Source organism: Canis aureus, chromosome 2 (assembly GCF_053574225.1).
Source record: "Canis aureus isolate CA01 chromosome 2, VMU_Caureus_v.1.0, whole genome shotgun sequence".
Classification (NCBI taxonomy): Eukaryota; Metazoa; Chordata; class Mammalia; order Carnivora; family Canidae; genus Canis; species Canis aureus.
Genome location: NC_135612.1, coordinates 40,699,866 through 40,725,424, shown reverse-complemented (window position 1 = coordinate 40,725,424; position 25,559 = coordinate 40,699,866). Strand labels below are relative to the sequence as shown.

The 25,559-nt window shown below is 43.2% G+C and overlaps 1 protein-coding gene across 2 annotated transcripts in view; it reads right to left on the bottom strand.

The window, feature by feature from the left end:
* Nucleotides 1–278: 278 nt before the first annotated feature.
* CHSY1 (chondroitin sulfate synthase 1) overlaps nt 279–25,559 on the bottom strand; it is a 73,378-nt gene continuing 48,097 nt past the window's right edge. For both annotated transcript variants that reach the window (XM_077869440.1, XM_077869435.1), the window contains exon 3: nt 279–3,226. In XM_077869440.1, coding sequence (XP_077725566.1) covers nt 1,637–3,226 — 1,590 coding nt within the window. In that variant the 3' untranslated portion in view covers nt 279–1,636. The remainder of the gene's footprint in view (nt 3,227–25,559) is intronic.

The window sequence follows — 25,559 nt, the reverse complement described above, 5'->3', positions numbered from 1 at the left end:
GTTTGAAATGGGTTTGAAGACCGTTGTTCTAGGGAACACAGACTTGACCAGCCAACCAGGAACAAAGGGCAAGTTCATTCTGGGAGAAAGCAGAAGAGGAGGCACTTGAAAGTTTCATTTTGCTCCCAAGCGGCAGTCTACACAAATATTCCCCTCGAATAACTTTAAAAACTTTTAGAAATCAGTGTTTCAGTTTTTTACTCTCCAAACATAATATAATTTTTTAGCTAAAATGGGAGTAATGAGACAAAATGGTCCTGAAAAGTACAATAGAAAAATACTGTTCACTGGTTTATTTTCCCAAATGAGCAACAGACTATTTACAAACAAGCAGATCTCCAACGATGCGTATTAAAATGGCAAATCTGTTACTGACTGAGATCTAAATGAAAAAAAAAATTTATTAAGGCACATTTGATCTGTGAGTTGAAAACAAACTTTCCGGTGGAACGACACACTTCATTTCACTTTTGTCCCCCAAACACATGAGCACCAAAATTGTCAAAGAACACTTAATATTTAGTAAAACAGTAAGGAATGTAGAAATTGAGGAGGGAAAGGCGTTTTCAAAAGGAAATCTTTGGAGATCAGTTTACTGCAAATCAAAGGACACCAAACACACTCTTGATACACATATAAATACTAACGACTAGTGGGTACTTGAGAAATGGCAGAGCTCTAAACATGGATATTAAATAAATTAAAGGTATTTCAGATACAAAAACAAAACAGTCATTAAAGAATGAAAACAATCGCTTCCACCGATAACGTAACACAGACAGGATGAAGTGAACAAAACCGAAATACGTTTCCCCCCATGCTGTCATTAGGGTGGGCTTTTGTTTTACCTTGTGTACATTAGATTTATTACAGTAATTCTTCTTTGCCATTCTAAATATTAATAATAGTTTACCCTCTAAAGAGAAGGGTCAAGAAGAGAGAAGAAAAAAGTACCAAATCCATCTTGGAATTTAACGCCAGGTCCATTAAGCCACATGAGTCACAACAAGAACAGCCGTGCATCTCACTCTGCCTCTCCTTCTCCCCTTGCTTCTGAAACAACTATGTGACCGCAAGCAGCATTTTGGGGGGAAAGGATCAACTCTGGAAAGCTCTCTCGACGAGGATGATACAGCTACAGTCACATGTCCTTATTTTACAACTGGAACATGAAATGGCTTAAAAAGAAATAAAATCGTCGTAAAAAAAAAAAAGACAAAAGGTAGAATCTGTGCAATGTTAACAGTTACAAAACATTTACCAGAGTTACAGTGTTTTCTTACAATAATACTTTGCAGGAACGTTTGTGTTTTCTGCCAAAGGACTGTAGCAAGGGGGGTGGGGTCTGAAAAGGAAATGTGTAAAAAAAAAAAACAAAACCAAACAACAGAGTTTTGTTCATCGGTACATTTCAAGTCATCATTAAGCAGGTCTGCTACACAACGTTCAGCAAGAAAGTGTGTTCAAAGGCAAACATGATCACATTTTTGTTCAAAAAGCTCAATCACCAAGGAGTCCTTTGTAAGAAAATCATGTGTAAAATATATCCTTGTATGGACTTCAAAAACCGATCATACAAAAATTTTTGAAAAATAAATTAGATAATTAAAAATGTCTCTTCCAGCAGAGCTGGACGTTAGGCTGTCCTCACTGAGCCATTATTGCTGCTTTTACTGTAGCTTGGGTCGTGTTTTTCCAGCCACATTTCAGCCAGCTGCTGTGTGGACCCGTATGTGGATGCTTTGGATCCCAAGCACATTTTGTATTGTTTGGGATCGAGATTGGGATCGCAGAAGACAGGATGGTGGACGTGCACCACCCCCACTTCTTGGCTCCTGAATGTCTTCAAACCTGCCTGGACAACCTTGTTGAAAAGGTCCACATCCTCGAGCCCCCAGCCCTGGATGGAAACATCAAAGCCACCTACCCGCACAAGATCTCCCTTGTAGATGCAGGTAATGCCAAACCCATAGTTTCTCCAGAAGCCAGTTTTCTGAGTGAAGGCAAAATGGTTATCGCTGGGAACTTTCCCACTATAAACAATCTTTGGATCGTACTGGCTAAAGATGATTGGAAAGTAGATCTGTTGGCCCAGAACTGTATTTGCTCGACATCGCTGAAGGAAGTCTGTCGTAAACACCAGGTCAACATCACAGAAAAAGAGCAAAGATTCATTGTTGAACTGGGAAGATCCTACCTCGAGGGCCAGGGCTCTTGAGAACTCTCCAGACACAGGCAGAATCTGCATGTCAGCCTTGGGGTACTTAATGCGATAATCTCTCATGAGCTCCACTTGTTTGGCCTTGTCGGGGTTGGAGTCAGAATTGAAAAGCAGAACCACAAGCTTTACATTCTGACTGGGAATGAGACACGTCTTCTCGAAGTTTCCCATAAACCTCACAAACATGTCGAAACGCCCAGACAATGGAATCAATATATTTATCTTTTTCTCTTTGGGTTCTTTGTGCTCGTTCTTTGACCCAGGGAGCTGAAAGGGAACGAGCTTCTTCAGGGAATTTGAGAGGAAGGATAGGGATCCGGATTCCTGATTGATCTTGTTGGCCAACTCCTTGGCGTCCAGTTCCTCATGCTCCACAAACTGGATCTTGCTGAAGGTCTGCTGTAAGTACGCATGTCTCCGCACAGGGACAGTCATTTTCTTCCCTTTGTGCTTTTTGTACAGGAGCAGCAGGTCCAGGATGTACTCGGCGCCATACATGGGGTTCACCCGGCGGTAACCGTACTGTATCTCCTTGAAGTCAATGATGCGCCCTCGGGTCTTGGCGTTGGCATTGATCATCTCCATAACCTGCATGACAATGTCATCCAGGGCCTCCCGCTGGGCCGAGTCCATCCCTCTCCGAGGGGGCTGGCCCTCAGCCGCTGAATACAAGTACTTCCCGGTCAAGAACTCCCACTCCAGAATCTCCTCTCGCTGGCGGGGCTGAAACCGCATGAAGGAAGGAGGGATTCCCAGCTGGAGGTCTTCAGGGTGAATCTCTGTGTTGCTGTACTTGCCCATCAGGACTATCTCCCGGTGCAGCTGGATGGTGCGGTGGCGAAGCTCGGCTATTCTACGGCTGAGCATGTAACTATGCAGCCGGTACTGGTAGGGCGGGTTTTTGTTGGGGTGCAGGGTGATGGCTCGATGAATTTTACTGTTATGGAGATCTCTAATGTATCCCTTCTTGTTCTGTTCATAATTCTCATAAAAAAGTTGCTGCATCTGTTAAGAAAAAAAAAGATGGCTACTTTAGCATTACGTGACTCTATCCCTCTCTTCTTGCCTTTCCTTACATACTTGCATAGTCTTTAAAAAAAAAAAAAAACCTTAAATATTAGAAATCCTTCCAAATGGGCCACAGGATACTAGAGGCCTTAGGTAAAGCCCAATTTCCAGCAGTCCAATGAGATTAGAAGAAGAAATATAAACTGCTTCAAGAAAGAAGACTCCTTGATAATCAGGGTTGGCCAGTATAATTCTGCAAAGAGAATTATGAGAAAGTTTTCATACAGAAAAAGTGTAATCTTGAGATCATGGTGCACCAAGTCAGCATACCTGGAAGAGAATGCCACCCTGGGTCCCCACCAAGCCCACTAAGGAACCCAAGAGCCAACCAAGGTCCCCCCCCATTGAAGACTGGCACCCAGTGGAAGCTGCTGCCTTTCTGAAATAGCAGACTGTGCAGCTACCTAGGAATAAACTGCATCGATGGAGTCAAAGGAGAATGCCAGGAGTATGACCCAATGGCTGCTTCCAGAGAGCAAAAGAGAAGGAAAGAGGAAGAGGCCGGCCATCTGGAAGGGCAAGCTATAGATGAGACCAATATTCTGCAAGGTTGCCAGGAGTGAGCATACTGAAAATCCTTTAAATGTCTGCTTGTTCCTTGTGTCAAGTGTGCCTCCCCACGCTTCCGTGCGAGGAGAGGGTCAGCTTGCTCAGCACCAGATCTCTAGCACATGGCAGGCTCAGACTGTTAAGCTTAGAGGCAGGTAATGCCAAGGGGATCTTTTTTCCACCAACTCACCCCCTGTCCTATCATACAGGCTTGGGGTAGGGAGGACAGAGGCTGGAGGTCCACCAGCCCAGATGGGCCAGGGGCCCTCAAGTTAGAGAGAGAATGGACTTAATTCCCCCGTATGTCCAAGTGACGAGATGATGAGCGTCTACAAGGCCTCCTGGAACAAAGAATAAAAACCCATAAAAAACATTTAGTAACACTAGAAGTTGGTATGTGATCAGGGAGTCCTGTTTCATTTGTGGTTCATTTTTGGGTTTTGTTCATATTGCTAAATATTATCTCTTGATAGGGCGCTATGTATTTGAACTAAGCAGTTTTATTTGCCTTTGGAAAGTCAGAATTTCTACTTCTTTCCCAGCACAAAGTAATCACCATAACAGAGACACAGATTGGCACTTTTACATCCCAGTTTCTTCTTCTGTACAATACTACAAGCTACCAATAAATCCAGTAAGAGTAAAAAGAAGGGAAATACTTCCAAATAATGGTGAGGGAGGGAAGGGGGGGTGAAGAATGCAGGCCCCCACCCACATTCACTTGCTCACTTAATTCCCAGGGAGCCCCAGTCTGGCAAATGCTGACCTCCCTAAACTCAGCCCTCTCTTCTCCTGGACACCTGTGAGGTCTGTTCACAGAGCAAGACTTAGCAGAGAATGACAAACTCTTGGAAGGACCTCATATCATAGTTTCCAACTTTGCTTCCCATGTGGTCTGTGATCAATACAGGACGTGGGGACACAGAATTAGCTACTGAAATAATTTCCCAGTTTTGCGATTAATTAGAAAAGGCAAAGTTTAAAAGCAAGAACAGAAGCAGAGCACATCTAGCCCTGGAAAGCACCCCCACCATTCTCCTGCACCAGGAGGCACGGGGTGCATGTGGGGTGTTCTGCAGCCCATGTGCAGGGGCTGCTCATGGTGTTGCTCCCAGCACAGGCCATGGTTGCTCAGTGCACCTTTATGCACCCCTCCTGGGATCTACTGTAAACGGCAAGGAGGCTGGGAGCAGAGGAGCAGTCTGGGGTTTGCCTGTCAGGGAAAGCGAGAAGCGAGGGATGCCCAATCTCCTCCAAGGCCTGGATGCAGGGCCACAGGGTGAGACCAGACGAAAACTCCCATCAACTGGAACGCCACGTGGCAGACACTGGACAAGGACCCTGGTCATTTGCCTTTCTTTTCATATAGGCTGACTTCCTGCCCAGCACGTTCTCGGCCATCCTCTAGCTGGGCTGCGTCCTGGGTGCCAAGTGCACAGCCACAAGGTGACAAGCGGGTATCGTCCTGGGAGGACACAAAGCCAGGACAAATGAAACCTGTGTGCAGGTGCTAAGGACGTGAAACAAGTACAGCTGGTCCCACCATCTCCCCCAACAGGGGCCCAGAGGCCCCTCTTCCAGCTTTTGCAAGGTCAGCCTTCATGCCATGCGTCCCACGGCTGCTGTGCCATCTGATCCCCAACTCCGCCTGAGGATGCCACCTGGGTGTAGGGGGAGGATGCAGGGATGCATAGGCCACAGCAGTGCCCCTTCTACCACAGCAGCAGCCCAGGGCTCTGTGACTGGGACGAGTAAAACTACTATGTGCAAGACGACAGCAGGCTACATGGTCATTTTATATATATTTGTTATAATGACATATTCTTCTCATTCTGTCCACTTATCATTTCCAAATTTCTAACAGTGAAGAGCCAGGACTCGTTTCAAAGGTCCCTCTGTTTCCAAGAACACGACCACGCCAAGCCTAACAGGCTGCTTTTCAGAACTAGGTCAGTGTGGCGTGAAGCAGGAGGGGCTCCCGGGGGTCTCGGGGCTTGCTCTTCTCAGCAGGGCTCCCCGCCCAGGCTCCCTGCACAAGTCTGTTCTTCTCCCCTTGGGGGCCCTTCCACACAGAAATGAAAAGGAGTTTCTTAAAATACAAATCAGAGACGTATGGTGAGAAATGAAGTGGTAGAGGCCACGTGATGCTCTCTTCCCCAATAGTCCTTCATAGGGAAGAAAGAAGAAAAGAAAAACTCACAAGGACCAAGAAGAGAAGGGGAGAGGAGGCACAGCAGGTGAGACACCCCCAAACTGGGAGGAAATGAACCTGCACGAAGGAAGAGGACGTCTAACGGCCTGCTCTGAACAGTAGGCCAAATCGCCCTTCAGCATCCCAGGAAAGGAAGGGTGCCGCGAAAGACAGGGGTGAGGCCCAGGGCTGCACCAAGTGAGACGTGACGAACGTAGTACAGTGACACCCCCTCGTCCGCTCCCAACAGGGCCAGGGGACAGTGCCCTCCCCCAACCACGGGAGTGGGGGAAGGTGGGTGGTGGCAGATGTCCAGCACCTTCAAAGACATGCTCTGAGTTACTCTGACATTCAGATGATGAGGTGTTGCCAAAATTCACAGAGAACTGCCTCCCAATTGTTGTAACAAAAACAGGACAGGCAGGTAGCAAAAACTAGTTTCTTAACAGGGTCCATCATTTACAATAGCTATTCCTGAATACAAGTCTACAGGTTCTTTCCCTTCACTCTCTATGGTTAGAGTTCACCGACAAGCACATAAACCTGAGGTTCAATTTCTCCAGGAATGAAATCTGAACAGCTAGGTAAGGACGAGATCAAGGCCGACAACTAGAAGGAAATCAAAGTCTAAAGAGGAGGGCTCCCAGCCCTTTCTCCAACCAGGTCCCAGAATACTTCTGGGAGAGAAGGAGACGGGATCAACTGAACAGTCCCCATAGGTCCCTACAGTCCCCCTACAGAAAGCATCATCCAAACAGCTGGATCACCATAGCCAAGACACTAGTTTAAAAAATCTTGCCTATGGAGCCACTAGTCAGGTTTTTCAATGCCCCAGTCCTCCTGTCAACAGCCAGGGACCTTCAGGCAGTTCAAAGATGGTTCCAGTGGGAGAGATGGAGACAAAACAAAGAAACCAAAGCTTGCTGGGAAGAAAAACAATGTCCTGAACAGAAGGAAAGCTCAACAAGAGGGAAAAAAAGGCAAACCTGTAAGGCATCCACACAGAAGATAATATACCCCTGCGACAAAAACTAAATACTACAAAAAAAAAGACAATCAGAAAACCAAAAAAGCTCTTGAAAATAAACCTCAAAGAGCAACACAAAAAAGGAGAGTAGACTTTGAGGATCAAAATTGAAGAACATCCCAGAAAACAGAAATGAAAACAAAATCAGAAAACAGAACAGGAAAATATTCATTCCAGAAAGAGAACACATACCAGAAAATAACAATACAGAAAATGGGTTCAGAATGAAAGGACTGGCTGCTTGAATTAAACCCCAGCCACCTGGTACAAAGAGTACAAATTTGGAATACCACAGAGAAAGCAATCTGAAAATTTCCAAAGATGAGGGGGAAAAAAAAGGACCATCTGGAAATAACCAGAAACTGGAGTGCATTGAACATGGACAAGCCAACTGGAGGTGAAAGAGCAATGCCTTCAAAAGAGGGGGGAGTGAAAATTATTCTCAACACATAGTTCTCCTTGCAACCAAATGACCCATCACGTAGGAGGGCAGAAGAGAGACTTTCAGACAGTTGAGGACTGCCTTACCTCATACCCATTCTCTTCCAGCTATGAAAAGATGTGCCCTTCTAGAACAAGGGAATACATCTGGAAAGATGATCACACAGCATCTTGGAAACGGGTACAGAGAAGAGAAGAGAGCCCCAGAGCAACACTGCAAGGAAGCCCCACAAGAAGCATGCAGTGCATTGATGTCTGTGTCCCTCAAACTGACATGCAGAAGCCCCCTCAATGTGATGGTGGCTGGAGGTAGGGCCTTTGGGAGGTGGCTGAGTTGAGATCAAGTCGTGAGGTGGGGCTCTCCTGGTGGGATGAGGCCTCTATAAGGGCTTCAATGAAAGGACCAAGCCCTCTCTCCCCACTACGACAGGACACAGCAAGAAAGGAGGTCTAAGTACCAGGCAGAGGTATTAGAACCTGACCGAGATGAGGACACCTTCATCTCGGACTTCCAACCCCCAGAACTGAGAAATGCATTTCTGCTGCTTAAACCACACAGTCTACAGTATTTTTGTTCTGGCAGCCCACACAGAATGAGACAAAGAACTCTGGAGCAGGGTGAGAGGGAACCAATGTGCAGACGTTCACTACCTCTATCTTCAGAGTCTAGCTCATGCCTGCCACGAGACACTTAGCAATTACTTGGTGAATTTATGATAAAGTCTTTATGCACAACAGATATCAAGAAACTGCTGCACGATTGTATTTATTTGAGAGAAAGAGAGAGAAAAAGTGAAAGCACAAGCAGTGGAGAGGGGACGGGGGAGAGGGAGAAGCAGACTCCCTGCTGAGCAGAGAGCCTGATGCAGGACTCAATCCCAGGACCCTGAGATCATGACCTGAGCTAAAGGCAGATGCTTAACTGACTGAACCACCCAGGTGCCCCTGCTGCATGACTTTTATGTAGAACACAGCCGATGAGGGCTGACAGATATGATATAGGTGGGACTAACTAACATACAAGGACAGGGCTGGGATCCTCTGGCTAGAACAGACTCTAAAATGTAAAAATCAGCAGTGTATTTTGAGGAAAAATAAATATCTTCCAGACAAAGGATGTAGTTATTTGGTCCTTTACTCCCTAGAAAAGCTAATACATAACAGTACATTTTACTGTTGGCTATCAACACCCCACACATGGAAAGTAAGCTCCAAAGGGAGTCTTTTGAGGAGTGCACGGTCTTTATGCATGACTGGTGCTTCTTACATGCTCACCAGGACACCACATTCCCAATCATTTTCTCAGGACTGCATTTCTCAGCATCCTGTAGAGGCTCTCTGTGACCATGACTTTCATAGTGACAAACGTCTGGGCAAGTTTTACCTGAAACACAGTGGGTGTGTGCTAAAGGTATTAACATGAAGAAAAGAAAATTGTGGACACTGACTAATGGGCTTTTATGGAAGCCTTGAAATCCTCTGGAACCATTACACACCAAGAATTTAAACTATGGTAAAGTTGTTGTAGGCACCTTCTGGCTAACCTCTAAAAGGCTGAATGAAAGCAATATTGTGTTATCTCTTTTCTTTTTTAATGAAGAAATCTTTTGCAAGCTGTGAGGAGGGCAGTGAGTATGCAGGCACGTGTGTGTTTGGCGGACAGCACTTATTTTGTTAAAAATAAGGCCCAGTCTATGTCCAGACTAGCAGGTGCCCTCCCCTCCTGCATCACTCCAAAGGAATTACTTAGTATACTAATATTACTACAAAATAAACATTTTAGACAAAGAAGCCACACACCTGACAGACTAGATGGACTATACACCTGCTACAATCCCAAGAAAAATCTAAATAAATGCCAGTGAGTAGCTCCTTTCCGAAAAGGGCAAATGTGGACATAAGTACTTTACAGGCAAGTAGCCAGAATGTCTACAGGTGAGGCTGTGCATCTTCACATAAAGGTATTAATGGTGATACTAAGACCCTGCCTAAATCGGCTTCTACTGGCATCTTTAGGTCACTCAGCACACTTACCGATCAATCCCTATCAACTTCTAGACAATGCCTCATTACAAATGGCTTTGGTGGAGCGGTCAGGAAACTTTCTCTTTTTGCCCTCAATGCAGTGGGAGAGGAGAGGAAGGAGGAAAAGCAGATTTCAGAGAAACTTTGACATGAATATGGGTTACAAAGCACCTTCAGAATTAAGAAGACGGAATATAAAGTATAATTCAAAGCAAAAATTTCAATGAGACAGACATTAAGGCCAAGTTAGGGACGGACAGATGAACCAGAAATCATCTTTGATTCCTGAAATGGAGGTGAGGAGGGGATGCTGGAAGGAAAGGCTGGGTGCTGGTCCCAGTGATCAGATTGCCCTCTTCTCACCCCACCCAGTAGGCCTGGCCCCCGAGGCATAAGCTCGTAACACCTTCCCCAAACTCCATCTACCCCCCTCTACTTTTACCCCAAATCACTTTCCACCTGTTCACATCAAGTGATCTTAGTACTTCTGGATCTCATTTCAGCCTTCGTAGCATATTAGGCATTTGCTTTTGTTTTTGGAATCCCAAGGAAAGTTCTTCTCAAATTATCTTTTTTATCTTGACTAGTTCCTACTTTCCATGCTGTTATTTGGATTTTGCCTCCTTTTTTTTTTTTTTTTTTTTTTTTTAAGGTGAGATGAAATTGGACCTTTCCAATCTTGGGGTACTTGAATGAGAAATAGTTGGGTCATTATGCTGAACATCTATTTCTTCTATTATTGCTCTCTTCCCCATATTATGGCCAATTTTCTGTTCACTACACTGTTCCCCATTAAGCAGGTAACATGCAGGTAAGATTTAATTTCTGGAGTCCAGGCAAATTTCCTGGATTGATTAGGAATGAAGTCCCCTACCCTTAAGAGGTATAATTACATGACTAAAGTGTTAGCAAGTTAAAGGTAGTAGAAATAAAACAGTTATTTCTCTGAAAGTACAGAATGTAACAGTGTAAAATAAACATTAAGAAATAAGATTATACAATCAGAGAAAGAGATTATCATATGGTTTCACTCATATGTGGAACAGAATAGTAAAAGGGGCCAGAAAGGAAGGAGGGAAAACTGAGTGGGTAAAAATCAGAGAGGAAGACAAACCCTGAGAGACTCCTGACTCTGGGAAACAAACAGGGTTACGGAAGGGGAGGTGGGTGAAGGGATGGGACAACTGGGTGACGGGCACTAAGGAGGGCACTTGATGGGATGAGCACTGGGTGTCACACTGTATTTTGGTAAATTGAATTTAAATTTAAATTTTTAATTTAATTAAAAGAAATAAGACTATATAGACATTTATTACCTTTATGCTACTAGTAAGTTTTAAGAGCTTGGAGGAGTCACTTGAATTTGCTGGGTTTTAAGTTTTCTTGTTTATCAAATGACTATATTGTATGAGAGGTTCCTTCAACATAAAGATTTCTAAGATCTTATGTGACCTTACATGCTAGTTTTATAACCAGTCACATATAATTCTGAAATCATGCCCTGATGCTCTTCTACCCATCCACCCTGATATGGTTGAAGGTATAGTATTCATGTTACAGGCTTCTACCTTGAGTCAAACTGCATTGGAGCATTAAAAGAGAACACATCATACCCAGTTAACTGTTTCCATCTTATAAAAACAAACCTTCAATTCTGCTATAAATAAAAGTAAGATAGGACATTCACAATAGTTCATTTTAAGTAATTTCATGGAGTGGCAAATAAGCAGGTTTTCTCTTACTATCAAATTTAAATATTAAGAGGACTTTAAAAATAATAAAGTCCTCTAAATAATAAAGTATTTCAATAGTCTCTAATTTGGCACATTCTTTCAAATAAAGTTATAAAATGGAAAGTTAAAAAGTACTGCAGAAAAAAACACGAACTGGTGCATACTTCATAATCACAAGGTCACTCCTTGCCTAAAAAACACCCAGGAAGCCTTTTTAAGATGCATTATAGTACCCCTGGTGGTTTTGTTTAATTTCCAGTGTCCATAAAACAGCCTCTAATCTTTTGTTCTAAAAAGTACCCCCATAATCTTGGACTCCAAAAAAGCCATCTCCTGTACTGTGACAGGCTTTCAGGACTGTGACTCATTCTATGGTAAATCTGAGAGGGGCTAATAAATATCAAGGTCACACTATTCCCAGGAACTTCCAGCCCAGCTGGGAATAACCATCAACTACCCACATCTAATCTTCATTAATGAATACGGTCTCCAGTCATGAGCAAATGTCCTTGGCGTCCTCTGCAATGAAGGCCAACATTCTTCTTAAGTCAGGGTTCTTCCCAGTAACCATTTACATTAATGTCCATCATTAAATATGCATTTCAGACACACTGACAGTTACTGCTCCAGATCAGTAACTATTTCTTAATTTTGATTTGTACAGTGTTTCAATTCCTTGCAGAGGATTTTTTCCTATTCTTTTGTGCCGAAAAATGGTTCAAAGAAAATATGGGTTGCCTAAATTTCAAGAAACCATAACTGGCAATAGTTTTAAAATGATGTTATTCACAAGTTTTAAGTATGTAAATTAACAGTCTCATATACCTAGAGGTAGGGTTTCCAGAGAACTCATGGTCTGAAGCAGGACCTTTTGAGAAGAAAGGGGAAACCTGTTAATAATTAGGCCAAGATCACCAGCATAAATTAGCCTGGCCCTGGCTCTCAGGACATACGGGCACTCTACTTTCCTCTACTCGTTTTGTATAGGCTTTGCCAATTTTCATTCAATTAAATTTGAGGATTAGGTGCTGTGTATTTTAAAGAGTCCATTCAAAACAGATTTTTCACAGAAATTACACTGGGCCTCCAGTAGTAAAAAAATGAGAGCTATATGTTTGTGTCTGGAACCATTGAGTGTCAAATTCTGAAATCTAAATATCTTTTTTGAGAAGTCGGACTCATTTCAAAAGAACTGAGAATTAAGCTTTGCAAAGCATGGCAAAAACTGTTGGTAGTAATTTAACACTTGTACGTAAGACAATAAGCAAAGTGATTAAGCTGAAATCAAGAGTCTGCAGGTAGACACTTGGTGGTTTGAATGGGCAACAGTGACCGTGGAAAGAGAACACCCTTATCTGAAGTCAGAAAACTATCTGCACTCCCATCTCTGCCCTCTAATAACAGTTGACCTTGGGGGAGTCAATTAAGCTTTCCAGGAATCCGTTCTGCCCCTGCAGATAAAGAAGCAAATGTGGCATTAGGAAGAATGAATATATGCACAGCTAGCTTTAAATGAACAAAGTCTTATGCAAACGTGGCACCAAACACGCACATTAAAGGCACTCTACCAGGCAGAGAAAATCTAAAAGGTCAAGTACAAAGAAAAGATAAGCTTGCACACAAAGAGAAAGCACCGAGTGGGCAGCATTACAACCACAGCCCTGGGCCTGCTTGCAAGGGAAGGGTAGGAAGGGCTCTCTCTGAAGGTGTCCCCCTGAAACCTGATAGCAGCAAGTGCCCGGGTGTGGTCGCTGCTGGCCACCACGTACAAGGCCCCTCACGGTGCTCCTTCCTAATGCTAGTCAACATCACCATATACCGCTCTCACCCTGGAGCAAAAACCCACAGGAGAACCGAGGTAAGCTGCAGTCTCATGGATTGTGAAAAAAACCAAAACTAAAACTAAAAACAAAAAAAATAAAAAAAAAAAAACTAAAAACAAATTTATGGGGGGTAATGTAGGGGGAAGTGTGCCAGGCTGGGGAGGGATACATAGGAATACTGGCTCAGAGGCTGAGCGACTGCCTTCGTCTCAAGGCGTGATCCTGGGGTCCTAGGATCCAGTCCTACATGGGGCTCCCAGCGGGAAGTCTGCTTTTCCCTCTGCCTATGTCTCTGCCTCTCTCTGTGTGTCTCTCATGAATAAATAAAACCCATATATATATATATATAAAGGAGTAACAGACCAGTGGGGTCAGGTCTGATTTTTTAAAGAAAAGTGAGAAATACAGCTATTTTTGTGTAGAGTCTCCTGATTTTTAACTGTTAGTGACTAATCCAAATTGTAGAATGAGAGACAGAAATGTAAGCCAAAATAAATCTGTGGGCCAAATATGGCCTATAAGTTCATTTCCTTCTAGGTTTCTTTAGTCAAGATTCCTGAATTGTTATGGAATCTCTTTCTAAACAAAGACACTGTAAACCATTAACTCACCATATTTATCAAGTAGTATATTTTACACTCACATACCACCTAAAGATTCAGGCTTTAAATGACAAAGGTCTACTGAGTTAGGGCTACCCAGTGAAGTTGCTGTCACCAGTGGGCAGCAAGGTCAGTGGGTAGGGGGGACAATCCCTGTCCACTCAAGCCTCTGAAAAGTACAGAGCCCAATGGCAGGTATCACAGCTTTGTGTCACTCATTCGAGTCAGTGTTTCTGTCTTTGCATGGCGGTGAGGGAGTCTGTGTGGCGATGGAGGATAAAGAGCATGTTCTGGGGGCAGCCTTGGTGGCTCAGCGGTTTAGTGTCACTTTCAGCCCAGGGCCTGATCCTGGAGACCTGGGATCAAATCCCGCATCAGGTTTCCTGCATGGAGCCTGCTTCTCCCTCTGCCTATGTCTCTGCCTGCCTCTCTCTCTCTCTCTCTCTCTCTCTCTCTCTCTCCCCCCCTCTCTGTGTCTCTCATGAATCAATCAATCAATCAATCATTCAATCAATCTTTAAAAAAAAAAAAAAAAGAGCATGTTCTGGATGCTCTGGTTTAATAATCCTCAGTCAGCCCCATGTAAGTGAGAAGTGACTTTCACTCCACAGTCATCATAGAGGCTTGAGTGCTTATAGTTTCCTTTAAGAAAAGCGGGAAGGGGGGATCCCTGGGTGGCGCAGCGGTTTGGCGCCTGCCTTTGGCCCAGGGCGCGATCCTGGAGACCTGGGATTGAATCCCACGTCGGGCTCCCAGTGCATGGAGCCTGCTTCTCCCTCTGCCTGTGTCTCTGCCTCTCTCCCTCTCTCTTGGTAACTGTCATAAATAAATAAAAATTAAAAAAAAAAAAAAAAAAGCGGGAAGGAAAGGGAGTGTTTTTGAGGGAGGGGTAGGCTTTTCAGGCTTTAAACGCTCTAGTATCAGATTTCTAGAGAAGTGATACAAATAAACATTTTCTAAACACAGACCACCAACAGAGGAGCAAAGGCAAGACAATGAAGCAAAGAGCCTTTTCAGCAAATGCTGCTGGAACAACTGAACCTTCAAGTGCAAAGACAAACAGAAATCAACCCGGACCTTGACTTTAAACCCTTCACACAAATTAACTCAAGATGGATTACAGACCTAAATGTAAAAAACAAAACTAGAAAAGTCCTCGGAAGATAACAGGAGACACCTAGATGACCGTGGGTAGAAAGAGGACTTTTGAGATACAACATCAAAGAAACGATCCATGAAAGAAATCACTGAAGCCAACTTTGTTAAAATAAAAAACTTCTGCTCTGCAGGGCACTGTCAGGAGAATGAGAAGAAAACCCACAGACTGGGAGAACGTGTTTGCAGAAGACATAGCTGATAAAGGACTGTTGTCCAAAATACACAAAAAACTCACTCAGCAATAGAAAATAAGCAACTTGATTTAAAACATGGGCAAAAGACCTGAGAGACTAACAGACAGATCACAAGATACACAGATGGCCAATAAGCACATGCAAGGATGTTCAACATCACTGGACATTAGGGAAATGCAAATTAAATGAGATACCACTATATACCTGTAAAAAATAGTCAAAATCTAAAATACTGACAACACCAACTGCTGGCAAGGATATGGACCTCTCATTCATGGATGGTGGGAATGTAAAATGACACAGCCTCTAAAGACAGTTTAGCCGTTTCTTACTTTTTACAGAACTAAATATACTTTTACTGTAAGATTTAGCAGTTGTAGTCCTTGGTATTTACCCAACTGAACTGAAAACCTCTGTCTACATAAAAACCTGCATACAGATAGTTTATAGGAGCTTTATTCATAAATTCCGAAACTTGGAACCAACCAGTATATCCTTTTGGTAGGTGAATGGATAAACTGTGGTATATCCAGACAACAGAAAATTATTCAGCAATAAAATGAAATGAGCTATCAAGCCATGCAAAGACACAGAGGAACCTTACATGTCTATTACTAAGTGAAAAAAGCCAATCTTTCTGAAAAGGCTACATATACTGTATGACTCCCAACTACATGATACTCTGAAAAATGCAAAACTATGGAGCCAGTAAAAAGATCAGTGGTTGTCAAGGGTTTGGGGAGAGACGGGGATAAACAAGTGGAGCCCAGAGGATGTTTAGAGCAGTGAAACAACTCAATATACTATAATGGTGGATACATGACATTATAAATTTGTAAACTAGGGACTCTGGGTGACACTAATGTGTCAGTGTGGGGCCATCAACTGTAACAAATGCACCACTCTGTTGGGACGAAGATGGGGTGATCGTGGAAGGGAGGGAGTGTATATGAAAACATGGTACATTCTGTTCAGTCTTGCTTCAAACCTAAACTGCTCTCAAAAAAACAATTAATTTTTAAAAACCCATAGGCAATCTATCAGGAAAAAATAATCTAATTATTTATGTTAAAGTCAATTCTAGGGGAAAACCATTAATCCTTTCTCTCTGACTTGTTATTTACAATCAATTCTTTTGTTCTTCCCTTCACTCATCTATCCACTCCCCGCTGTAAGCAAAACAAAACCTTTAGAGGAATATATAAAACACTGTAAACTTCAGATCCTTTGTGGAAAGAGATGGGTAGGAACAAAGTGCAAGTGATTAACAATTCACAATGAGTAAGATTTTTTTTTTTTTGAGTAAGATTTTTTAGTCTTTAAGACAATAAAAAGCCACATATAAAAAGGAGAAGGCTTTTTTTTTTTTTTTTTAGTATTTGAGCATATACTGTGAGACCATCCTCATCCATTTCCCTCCCTCCCTCCCTCTCCCTTCTGTCCCCCAATACACACATTCATTCAATCCTCACAATTTTAAATCCCTTAGGATAAAACCTACTTTTGTTCTAGGTGCCCAACGTCAGTAATTGCCCAATAAGTACTTGCTGAATAAATGAATGAATATTATTTCTCCCATTCTACGAGTGAGGACAAAAAGATTAATCACTTAACACTGTAAGTGGCTCCAGACAATATTTAAACATTACAATGAAAGAGAAGCACCATACTCCCCAGAAGAGCTAACACTTTAGAAAAGAGAGCACACTGTACTACGACTGCCTGCCAAACAAAGCTAACCTTCGTCCCCACCCAACCCTGCCCCTCAGACTCCAAGGCAAACTATCAGGGGTCTGGCAGGCAGACCAGCCAAAGAAAGACACACCCCCTGTCAACCTCCACCCTCATTTCCCCAACTTCCAACAGATCTCAGAAAACAGGCCATTAAAATATAGATTCTATCCTCAGAGACAGGAAACAGGAAAAGCATCCTTCAAAGAGAATCATCTAGAATTCTCAAAAATTTCACTTACTATCCCTAGTTACTCCACTAGACCAAGGGTCCTTAAAGAAGACCTCACCTATATTTCTGCAGCTCCAGCATGCTGCACAGCCTGGCACGCAACAGAATCCCTCAATAAACATTTACTCAAAGGATAAAATGTTAATAACAGAGAATTTTAGTGTACTGGACAGATAATCATCCTATACTTCCAAAATAACCTACCCGACTTACACAACTGTCAGCATAACCTTGCTGTTAGTTAAATGTTAGGCAACATGTTTGTACTGAAAACTCATCCTTTAACCCTTCAGAGGTACTTAATGTTTTTAAATCCTCATTATCCCCAATCCCTAAGAGAAGCTAAACAGTTTATGATTTATAGCATTGACAAGCAACATCTTTTGGAAGTTCTCCAGCACTTAACACGCATTCACTCACTAAAGCCTACGTAGTGGTGCTATTACTGTCCCAACATTCAAGCCAGGAGACTCAACTTGCCCGGTGCCCCACTGTCACTAGCTCCTGGAGGGCTAGTTCTTGGCAAGCACAGCTGCCCTCCTGCAGGCCCCACTCTGGGCACAGGGCACCCACAGAGGTTGGGGGGCAGTGGGTCCCCTTCTCCTGCAGCTCACTGCCAGGGATAGGACAGGCAGGTAACTTGTGACGCTGAGACCAGAGCCCTGATGAAACCTATAGGGCAGAGAGAGGGGGAGGCAGGGGAAGGGGCGGGGATGATTTCCTAGGCTTGGGTAGGAGAGGCCCTATCTGGCAGGGGGAAATCAGAGCAGAGGGGGAGGGAAGCACTTCTGAGGGCACGGTGCATCCAAAACTAGGGAATACAGGACACTCCCTCTAGAACATTCATTTCTTCAGCAAATATGACTCACCTACTCTGTGCAAGGGCCACATCCGGGAGCAAACAGCAGGAACCATGGCTGAGCCGCGCGACCTATAGAATGTCCACCCTAGAACGTTCCGGCCATGATGGCAGGTCCTCTCCCAAACTATGCATTCTATGCCAGCTTTTACATACCAGCCCATGGCAAGGCTCATTCATGTGTGCGGTGGGCTCATTATAAGCCTGGGGTTAAGTTAGAGAGTGTGTGTTGGAGAGAAGGGGAGGCATTTTAACAGTGTCATCAGTAAGGCTGAAAAGGTACCCCAAACTTTCTGAACAAGTATGTAAACTCCATGGAACCAGATTTTGGTCAGCTGAAGCAGTAAACAAGAGTGGAAAATCCCCTACTTAATGTGCGTACAACACAAACATTCCTGATGCTAAGGAAGATCTGGTGACAGTGCCAATCTCCTACAACAAGATGAAGTGAGCCTTCACTTTCTAAGAAACCTACTCTTGGCAAAGGAAAGTAGAGAGGAACATTTTCACTCTGTGAGTGGATGGAGATACTGAGTCTCAACAATTGGGGAGGGGGTGCCAGGGGAGGAAGAACCATTCCAGGGACAGTGTCACTCGCATTCAGCAGAGATTTCCATATTTCTCTCTCCACCCACTTCCTCCCTTACTTACCGGGCAGCCACTTGCAGCCCTGCCCTGGCCACGCACCAGAACAAAGTGATCCAAATGCCAGCCCAGCTTGTCTTTTAAAGTGGAAGTGCCTCAAACGGACTAAGCAGCTCCTCACCACTCATCAACCCTCCACCCCTCTGGACGTAGCTACTGAGTCTCCAGCAGTAAGCCATTACTAGTAACAGTCGTTAACTGATCCTTAACTTAGAAAAATGAAAATAAAACCATTCCTAAAAATAAGAATGGCTAACTGATTTTACTATTGACATTTATTTACACATGGGCCTCCAGCACTCTAAGCTGAAAGGGAACATGATGAAAAAGTTCATGCAAGGTAACCCTACCTCAACTAATTCAAATGCTTTACTCCTCTGCTTCTTTCTTGCCCCATTCATATGGATGGACACATTTTACTGGGGTACCTTAACACCAGTCAAGCAGGGCAGGTAACACTTCAAAGTATTTTAAAACAATATATTCTCAGTACTGCATTTTATTTATTTTTTTATTTACTTATTTGAGAGAAAGAACGAGCAGGGATGAGGGGCAGAGGGAGCAGCAGACTGCCAGCTAAGCAGGGAGCCCGATGTGGGGTTCAATCCCAGGACTCCGGGATCATGACTTGAGCCAAAGGCAGCCACTTAACGGACTGAGCCACCCAGATGCCCCTCACTACTGCATTTTAAATTATAATATCTAAGTTAACTTTGCTTTGAATTCTGTGGCCAACACATCTAGCCGTCATTCTTGTCCTCTGAGTCCTCGCTTCCTATTTAATATCCTGCACCACTAAATAATTAATAATCCAATTCTAGAAAGAGGAGAGATTCAATTCTATACACCAAAGGCAACAGTATTTAATCAGTCACACCCAGAACTTTCTACTCCTGCTAGAGCCACAGCACATGCCCAGTCTCCAAGTCCTTGCACTCCTCACTTTCAAATCTTGCCTCTATTTCTAAATAGAATTGCAACCCCTGCCCTTGTGTGTACCTGTGTTTGGTTGGGAAAAGGAGAAGCAGTGAGAGCTGTGATGGGTGGAGGTAAAGGGATAACCACTGGGGGCTCTGAAAGTCAAAATTCTATTTTCAAAAGTACACTTTTGAAAAGGATGCCAAAAAGATATCATCTACTTCTTTGTCCAAAGTTTCTATCAGATTCCACAATATATACCTTATAATAAAGATCAAGTACAAGGACATAAAGGGGGATTTCACAGATGAAGTGTAGTCTTACATACAGGATTTCTTGTTGGCACCATAAGCCCTGTGATTCTTAAAATGCCATTTTGTAGAAATACTTAAATCACCCATGATTTCGATTTTTACATCTTTTTTAAGTATTATAAAGCAGTATGCATTCATTATAAAATACTGAAAAGAGGGAGAATCACTTATAAACCTACTCTGGGGACATGTGAAAAATATTTGTTCCAATGCACATTTATAGAAGGTAACAAAACCAAATGTACTCTTTAAGCTATGTAGTATGTATATAATTATATCTCATCTGACTAATAATTCTACTTCTATCTTATTTTTCTGAAATAGTTAACAACATTAACTGCTAACTAAAATCAAGCTTCACTGGGGCGCTTGCATTGCTCAGTGGGTTGAGTGTCAGACTCTTATTTCAGCTCAGGTCATGATCTCAAGGTCATGAGATGGAGCCTTGTGTCAAGGCTCTGTGCTCAGTGGGGAGTCTGCTGGAGATTCTCTCCCTCTCCCTCCCACTACGCTCACTTTCTCTCTCTCTGAAATAAATAAAATATTTAAAAAATAAAATAAAATAAAGCTATCCTACTATTTGTCAATCAGAACTTTTTAACCGAAGAAAAAAGGACACTAAAATTATAAGCTACAAGAAAAGCAAACATTTCACAAAAGTGAGAAAACTTAAAGGAATAAATTATATGTTGACCAAAGGGTAGAAGTATAATTTTTTTTAAAAGGCAGAGTGGGTAACAAGACAATTGCACATAGAATCAAATTCAAGTTGCATATTATCTTGACCCAAGTTAGTCAACAAATTATCTATAAATATACAAAGTAGATGTGTATGTGACATAAGCATACTCTAGTTAAACAATGTATCCCTCCTCAAACCCCATAAATATGTAACTGCACTGCAAGAAATAAAAACCTCTTTCTTCCCCAGCCTCTCGGTCAGGTATTTCTGGAGTCCCCATATTGACGTTAAGTGCAGGTGTCAAACAGTATACAGTATACTGTGCCATTGCAAAAAAAAAAAAAGGAGAGGGGTGAGGTTTATTACACAGTCCATGTTCACTGGTCAAAACCAGGAAAACTCTGCAAGGTAAAATGAAACAAGAATTCTATTCTTAATACCCAGCTATAACCACTGTTACTATCTTAGGGTCCAACTGATGTCAAAAATAATTTAAATGTGAATGCTCTGGTTTCTTTTCAAATGCATTAGTCTAACATGCTAAAATGTTGCACTGGGTGTAAGCCTAGCAATTCACAATGAACAACAGGCCTATTTCTAGAATACAAAGGAGCAGTGCATGTTTAGTTTTAATCATTTTACTCTCTGTTTTACCTTACTCACAAGTTTGTAACTAAGCAAATAACTGAAGAATCACAAACTTTGCTCTATTTCTTCCCACAAAGGGTTGTGTTAATCCAATTAAAGATTTTCCTTATTTATTGATAAATTTGACTGCAAGCCCATTAATTATATTCCTTCTTTAAATATCAGGTTCAACTTTGATAGCTACCAGTAAGGCATTTATTTCCAATTCTCCAAATGCAAATTTAATCGCAAACACTTTCCCAGTCTCCATGCTATGGTAGGGGCAAAGCTAAAAGCGACATAACAGAAATTTAAAAGGAGACACCCTAAAGGAAACCTTCCCATTCAGATGGATTTGCTAGTTTCATACTGTATTTTGAGAATATTCCCCCAGGTCCTTACACCCTTAACCATTAGAGCCAGAATACTTTTCCAGGAGAGCAAAACTTAGGTAAAATATCTACAGACAGCCCAAATGATGGCATTTATACAAAGTTAAATTATAAGAGCATCACACAGCACAACAAACATAAAACCAGAACTACAAATGAAATACACCTGATGGCCGGTTCCTGACAGGCAGTGATTCTTGCCAATGGAAATGCTGGAGAGAAAGCCTATTTTGTATTTGGATCTCATACTAGGAGCTTTTTAACATAAAAGGTAAAAAATTAAACTGCACTGCACAATTTTATCTCTTCAATGTCTGACCTCGGTCTGCTTGCCATGATTTCCACCAGTGATACTGTAACACTTTGCACTTACAAGCTGAGTGAAAGAAACTCAATCCACTACTCCACAAGAGGGAGGAAAGGCAACTATGGATGCACAGGTTCATGACAGGATGTAAAGGCTGCTTTCAATCTTGTGGCAACCAACTGTGACCTGCCTGCCAGGATATAGGCTCCCTTCCACCTGGTGACAGGCTGTATGGCCTGGCTCCAGCCGCTGGCCCCACATAGTTAGGTATGACCCAGGTTCTCTTCCACAATGTGAATGTAAGCGATGTGCTCCCCCTTTCAGCCAGTGCCCTCCTCCAAGGCCTGGCTCTATCTCCCCAGGCTCTTGTCCCCTCCTCCTGTGGCTGTCCGCTGTTGGAAACCAGCCGTTGGAAACCAGAAACCGGAGGAAATCGGAGCCCTCTAACTAGGCAGTTGAGGATGATGCCACAGGCGACCAGAGAAGCAGGAAATGTCGGTGCCTAACTGTAAGGAACAGAGTCCCTATGATCCTGGAATACCTACCCCCCACTGTTACCCAAAAAAGAAGTTCATGTCTCTCTCAGCTGCATTCCCCAGGTGTCTGATATAATGGTTAGCCCTTTAGTGAGTCACACAAGATGTAAATGTGCCTCTGTATTCAATGCATGAGCCAATGAACAAACTATGATTTAGATGCAACTTTACAGGATGACATCTCACAAAAAACACAAGGCAACTACTACTACTACCCTCTGAGTAGTATTTTACATATTATTTCAAGTAACTCATGCTGGCCCTAGGTACAAGTGACCCACGAACACAGCTTCGAACTGTGAGGGGCCACTTACACACAGATTTTTTTCAATAAATACTGAATAGTCCAGTAAATGCATTTTCTCTTCCTGAGAATTTTAATGTTTTCTGCCCTCTAGCTTCCTTTATTGTAAAAATACAGTAAATAACACACAGAACACACAAAATAAGTGTTAATCAACTATTTGTTATTGGTAAGGTTTATGACCAAGAGTAGGGTGTTGACACGTAAGTTCTGGGGGAATTAAAAGTTATTCGTGGGTTTTCGACTACATGCAATGGACTGTCAGGGCGCCCCCAACCCCTACAATGTTCAAGGGTCAAATGTATTATCCCCATTTTACAGACATGAAAAAGAGCTTTGAGGAACTAGCTAAACTGACACGGAAACAGAGAGTAATAGCAGAGTCAGGAACCCAAACACCCACGTCTGCATCTAGAGCGGAGGTTGGGTCCCCAGGCCAAAATCTGAACTTGGCCTGCTATTTGTTAAAAGTTCTATCAGGACACAGCTGTGCGCCTTTGCTTGCTGTTGTCTCTGGCTGCTTTCCTTAAGTCAGGGACCCTATGTCCTACCAAAGCCTAAAATATTTCCTGTCTGGCCCTTGACAGAAAGAGCTCACTGACCCCTGAACTGGGGACATTCACCATCACAGGTGCCTCCACCAATGGATGAAGGCCAGGCACGTGCAGACTCTTGTCTACACAAAACGCATTTCTCAATGTGGTGTTCTCCCCACGAAGTTCACCTTCCCATGTACAGCTGATGATATGTCCTTGCTTTCTGCTCCCTGACTCCATCCAGACCTACCACCAGTCTTGACCTGTGTCAGGTTGTGTCTCCCTGATGCACCACATCATGTCTATGGAAGTCAACACTTCCAGTTTCCTACCTTTTCAGTGCTAACAAAACTCCTTCCCCCAAAAAAGGAATTTCAAAGTTAAAATTTTATGCAAGTTGTTCAAAAACCAACATATTTGATTCAAGCTAAATTAAAAACCTGAAACTATGAACACCAGAAGCAGAATACACAATGAATCGAATTCCACATGACTTATACTTTGTGGTATACAATCGTTCTACTTCGGTTTTGGGCATAAGAGGCAGTTTCAAGAAACTAAAAACAGACGCAGCACTCCTCAAAATAGAACCCTCCAAGACCACGGACCAGCAGGGTACATTCATTTTATCCCTGTTTCTAACCAGCTTTCTAGCTGCATCAGCAACTAGATATGAATGAATCACAGAAGCTCTCAGAAGCACCACTGTGAATAAGGGACGAGAAAAAGTGACTTCATACACACAATTCACTTCACTACACACCAGGCACAGCTGTCCAGTTCTCCATAGCATGAAATAAATACTTCTATTTTTTTTTTTTAAGATTTATTTGAGAGAGTGAGCAAGCACAAGCAGGGGGAGGGGCAGAGGGAGAAGGAAAAGCAGACTCCCCAATGAGCAGGGAGCCCAACATGGGGCTGGATCCCAGGACCCTGAGATCATGACCTGAGCCAAAGGCAGACGCTTAATCCACTGAGCCACCCAGGTGCCCCTGAAGTAAATATTTTTAATTCCAAATATTCATTATAACTCAGGTGACAACCTAGATTGAGTAAGACACAGTATTTTCACCATTTGGAGTCATTTCGAGCCAGCATACTTCGAGTTCTTTTTTGATTTTTATGAGTTTCAACGTAAAACAAAATAAGACATTTGAACAAAAAAGGAAGACTGGCTATAAATAAGATTATTAGGGTCTGCTGTGCTATAATATGGAATGCACCTGGTAAGTATGATGTGGAAGGCACTGGGAAACCAGAGCCTGCTCTCACTCTGTCACAGGCTGTCTGACCTTAGGCAAGTCTCAATTTAACTGTCAGATAAAGGAGCTAAACACGAAAGTCCCTTTCAGGGTTCCAAACTAGGGTACACTAACAATATGGATAAAACTTGAAGGATCATTTGAAGAGGATTCTGCAGTACAAAAAATAGGCATGGATAAGGACAACTGGCTGCTCTCTGCCTCCCACCGGCACCCTAGTCAGTGACCAGACTCTGGGCAAGGCAGCCCTGCGTCTTTCCGAAGCAACCATCCTCCCACAGCTACCAGGCAGGCTCTTAGTTCGTTCAGGTCCTCCTCCTTCCTCACCTGGCTGCAGCACAAACCTGCTTGTCTTCCCCACCTCCAGCCTTACCTTCCTCCAAGCCTGCTGGGGTGCTCTCAAATACAGAACCCCGGTCATGTTGCTGGCTTGCTGGGAATACTTCAATCCACTGAAAGAACTGCTCTGTGTGGTCCCTAGGTTCCCTTCACATTCCAGCCACCACCACCAGGCCCAATTCCATGGCAGCTCTATGGCTGAGCCAGCGGGTTCTCACTCTCCATACATGTCGATGTGCAGGCATGGTCAGCCTCCTGGACTCAGTCCCCAAAGGGACTGTGTACTTTGTCACATAATACCCCAGGTGTGCCCATGAGGGTGTATGTGTGTGTGTGTGTCTTGGGAGAGACTATGAGGAGAGACAGAAGATCAATCTCCTTTATTCTTCTTACAGAGCACCAATTCTCCACCATCTGGGATTCTGATGCACATCCCTGGCAAAAGCCACCATATAAAGAATATAACGAGGCTGGTGTTTGGACAAATGGACCTCAGGCAGAGTTGCCTACTCCTCCCCTCACCTCTTCCATGAACATCAACATGGAGGCACTCTGGCGGGAAGGACCACCTCTCAGATCCTATGTAACAAAGTAGGGGACAAATGGATAGACTGGAAAGCACTACATAAGAAAGATGCTTAAGAATGGGTACAAGGTTGGCTAGCAATCCCAGCCTCAATTCTTAATGTCCTTCTGGGGCCAGCCTGCTCCATTTAATTAATGAGTGGAGAAGTGGGGCTCCTTTCCAGCAGATGACAGGGCAAGTGGGGAGGGCAGGCAGGAAGGCACTGAGTCAAAGGAAGCAAATCTCAGCTGAAGGTTACAGCTGTGAGTCACGAGATG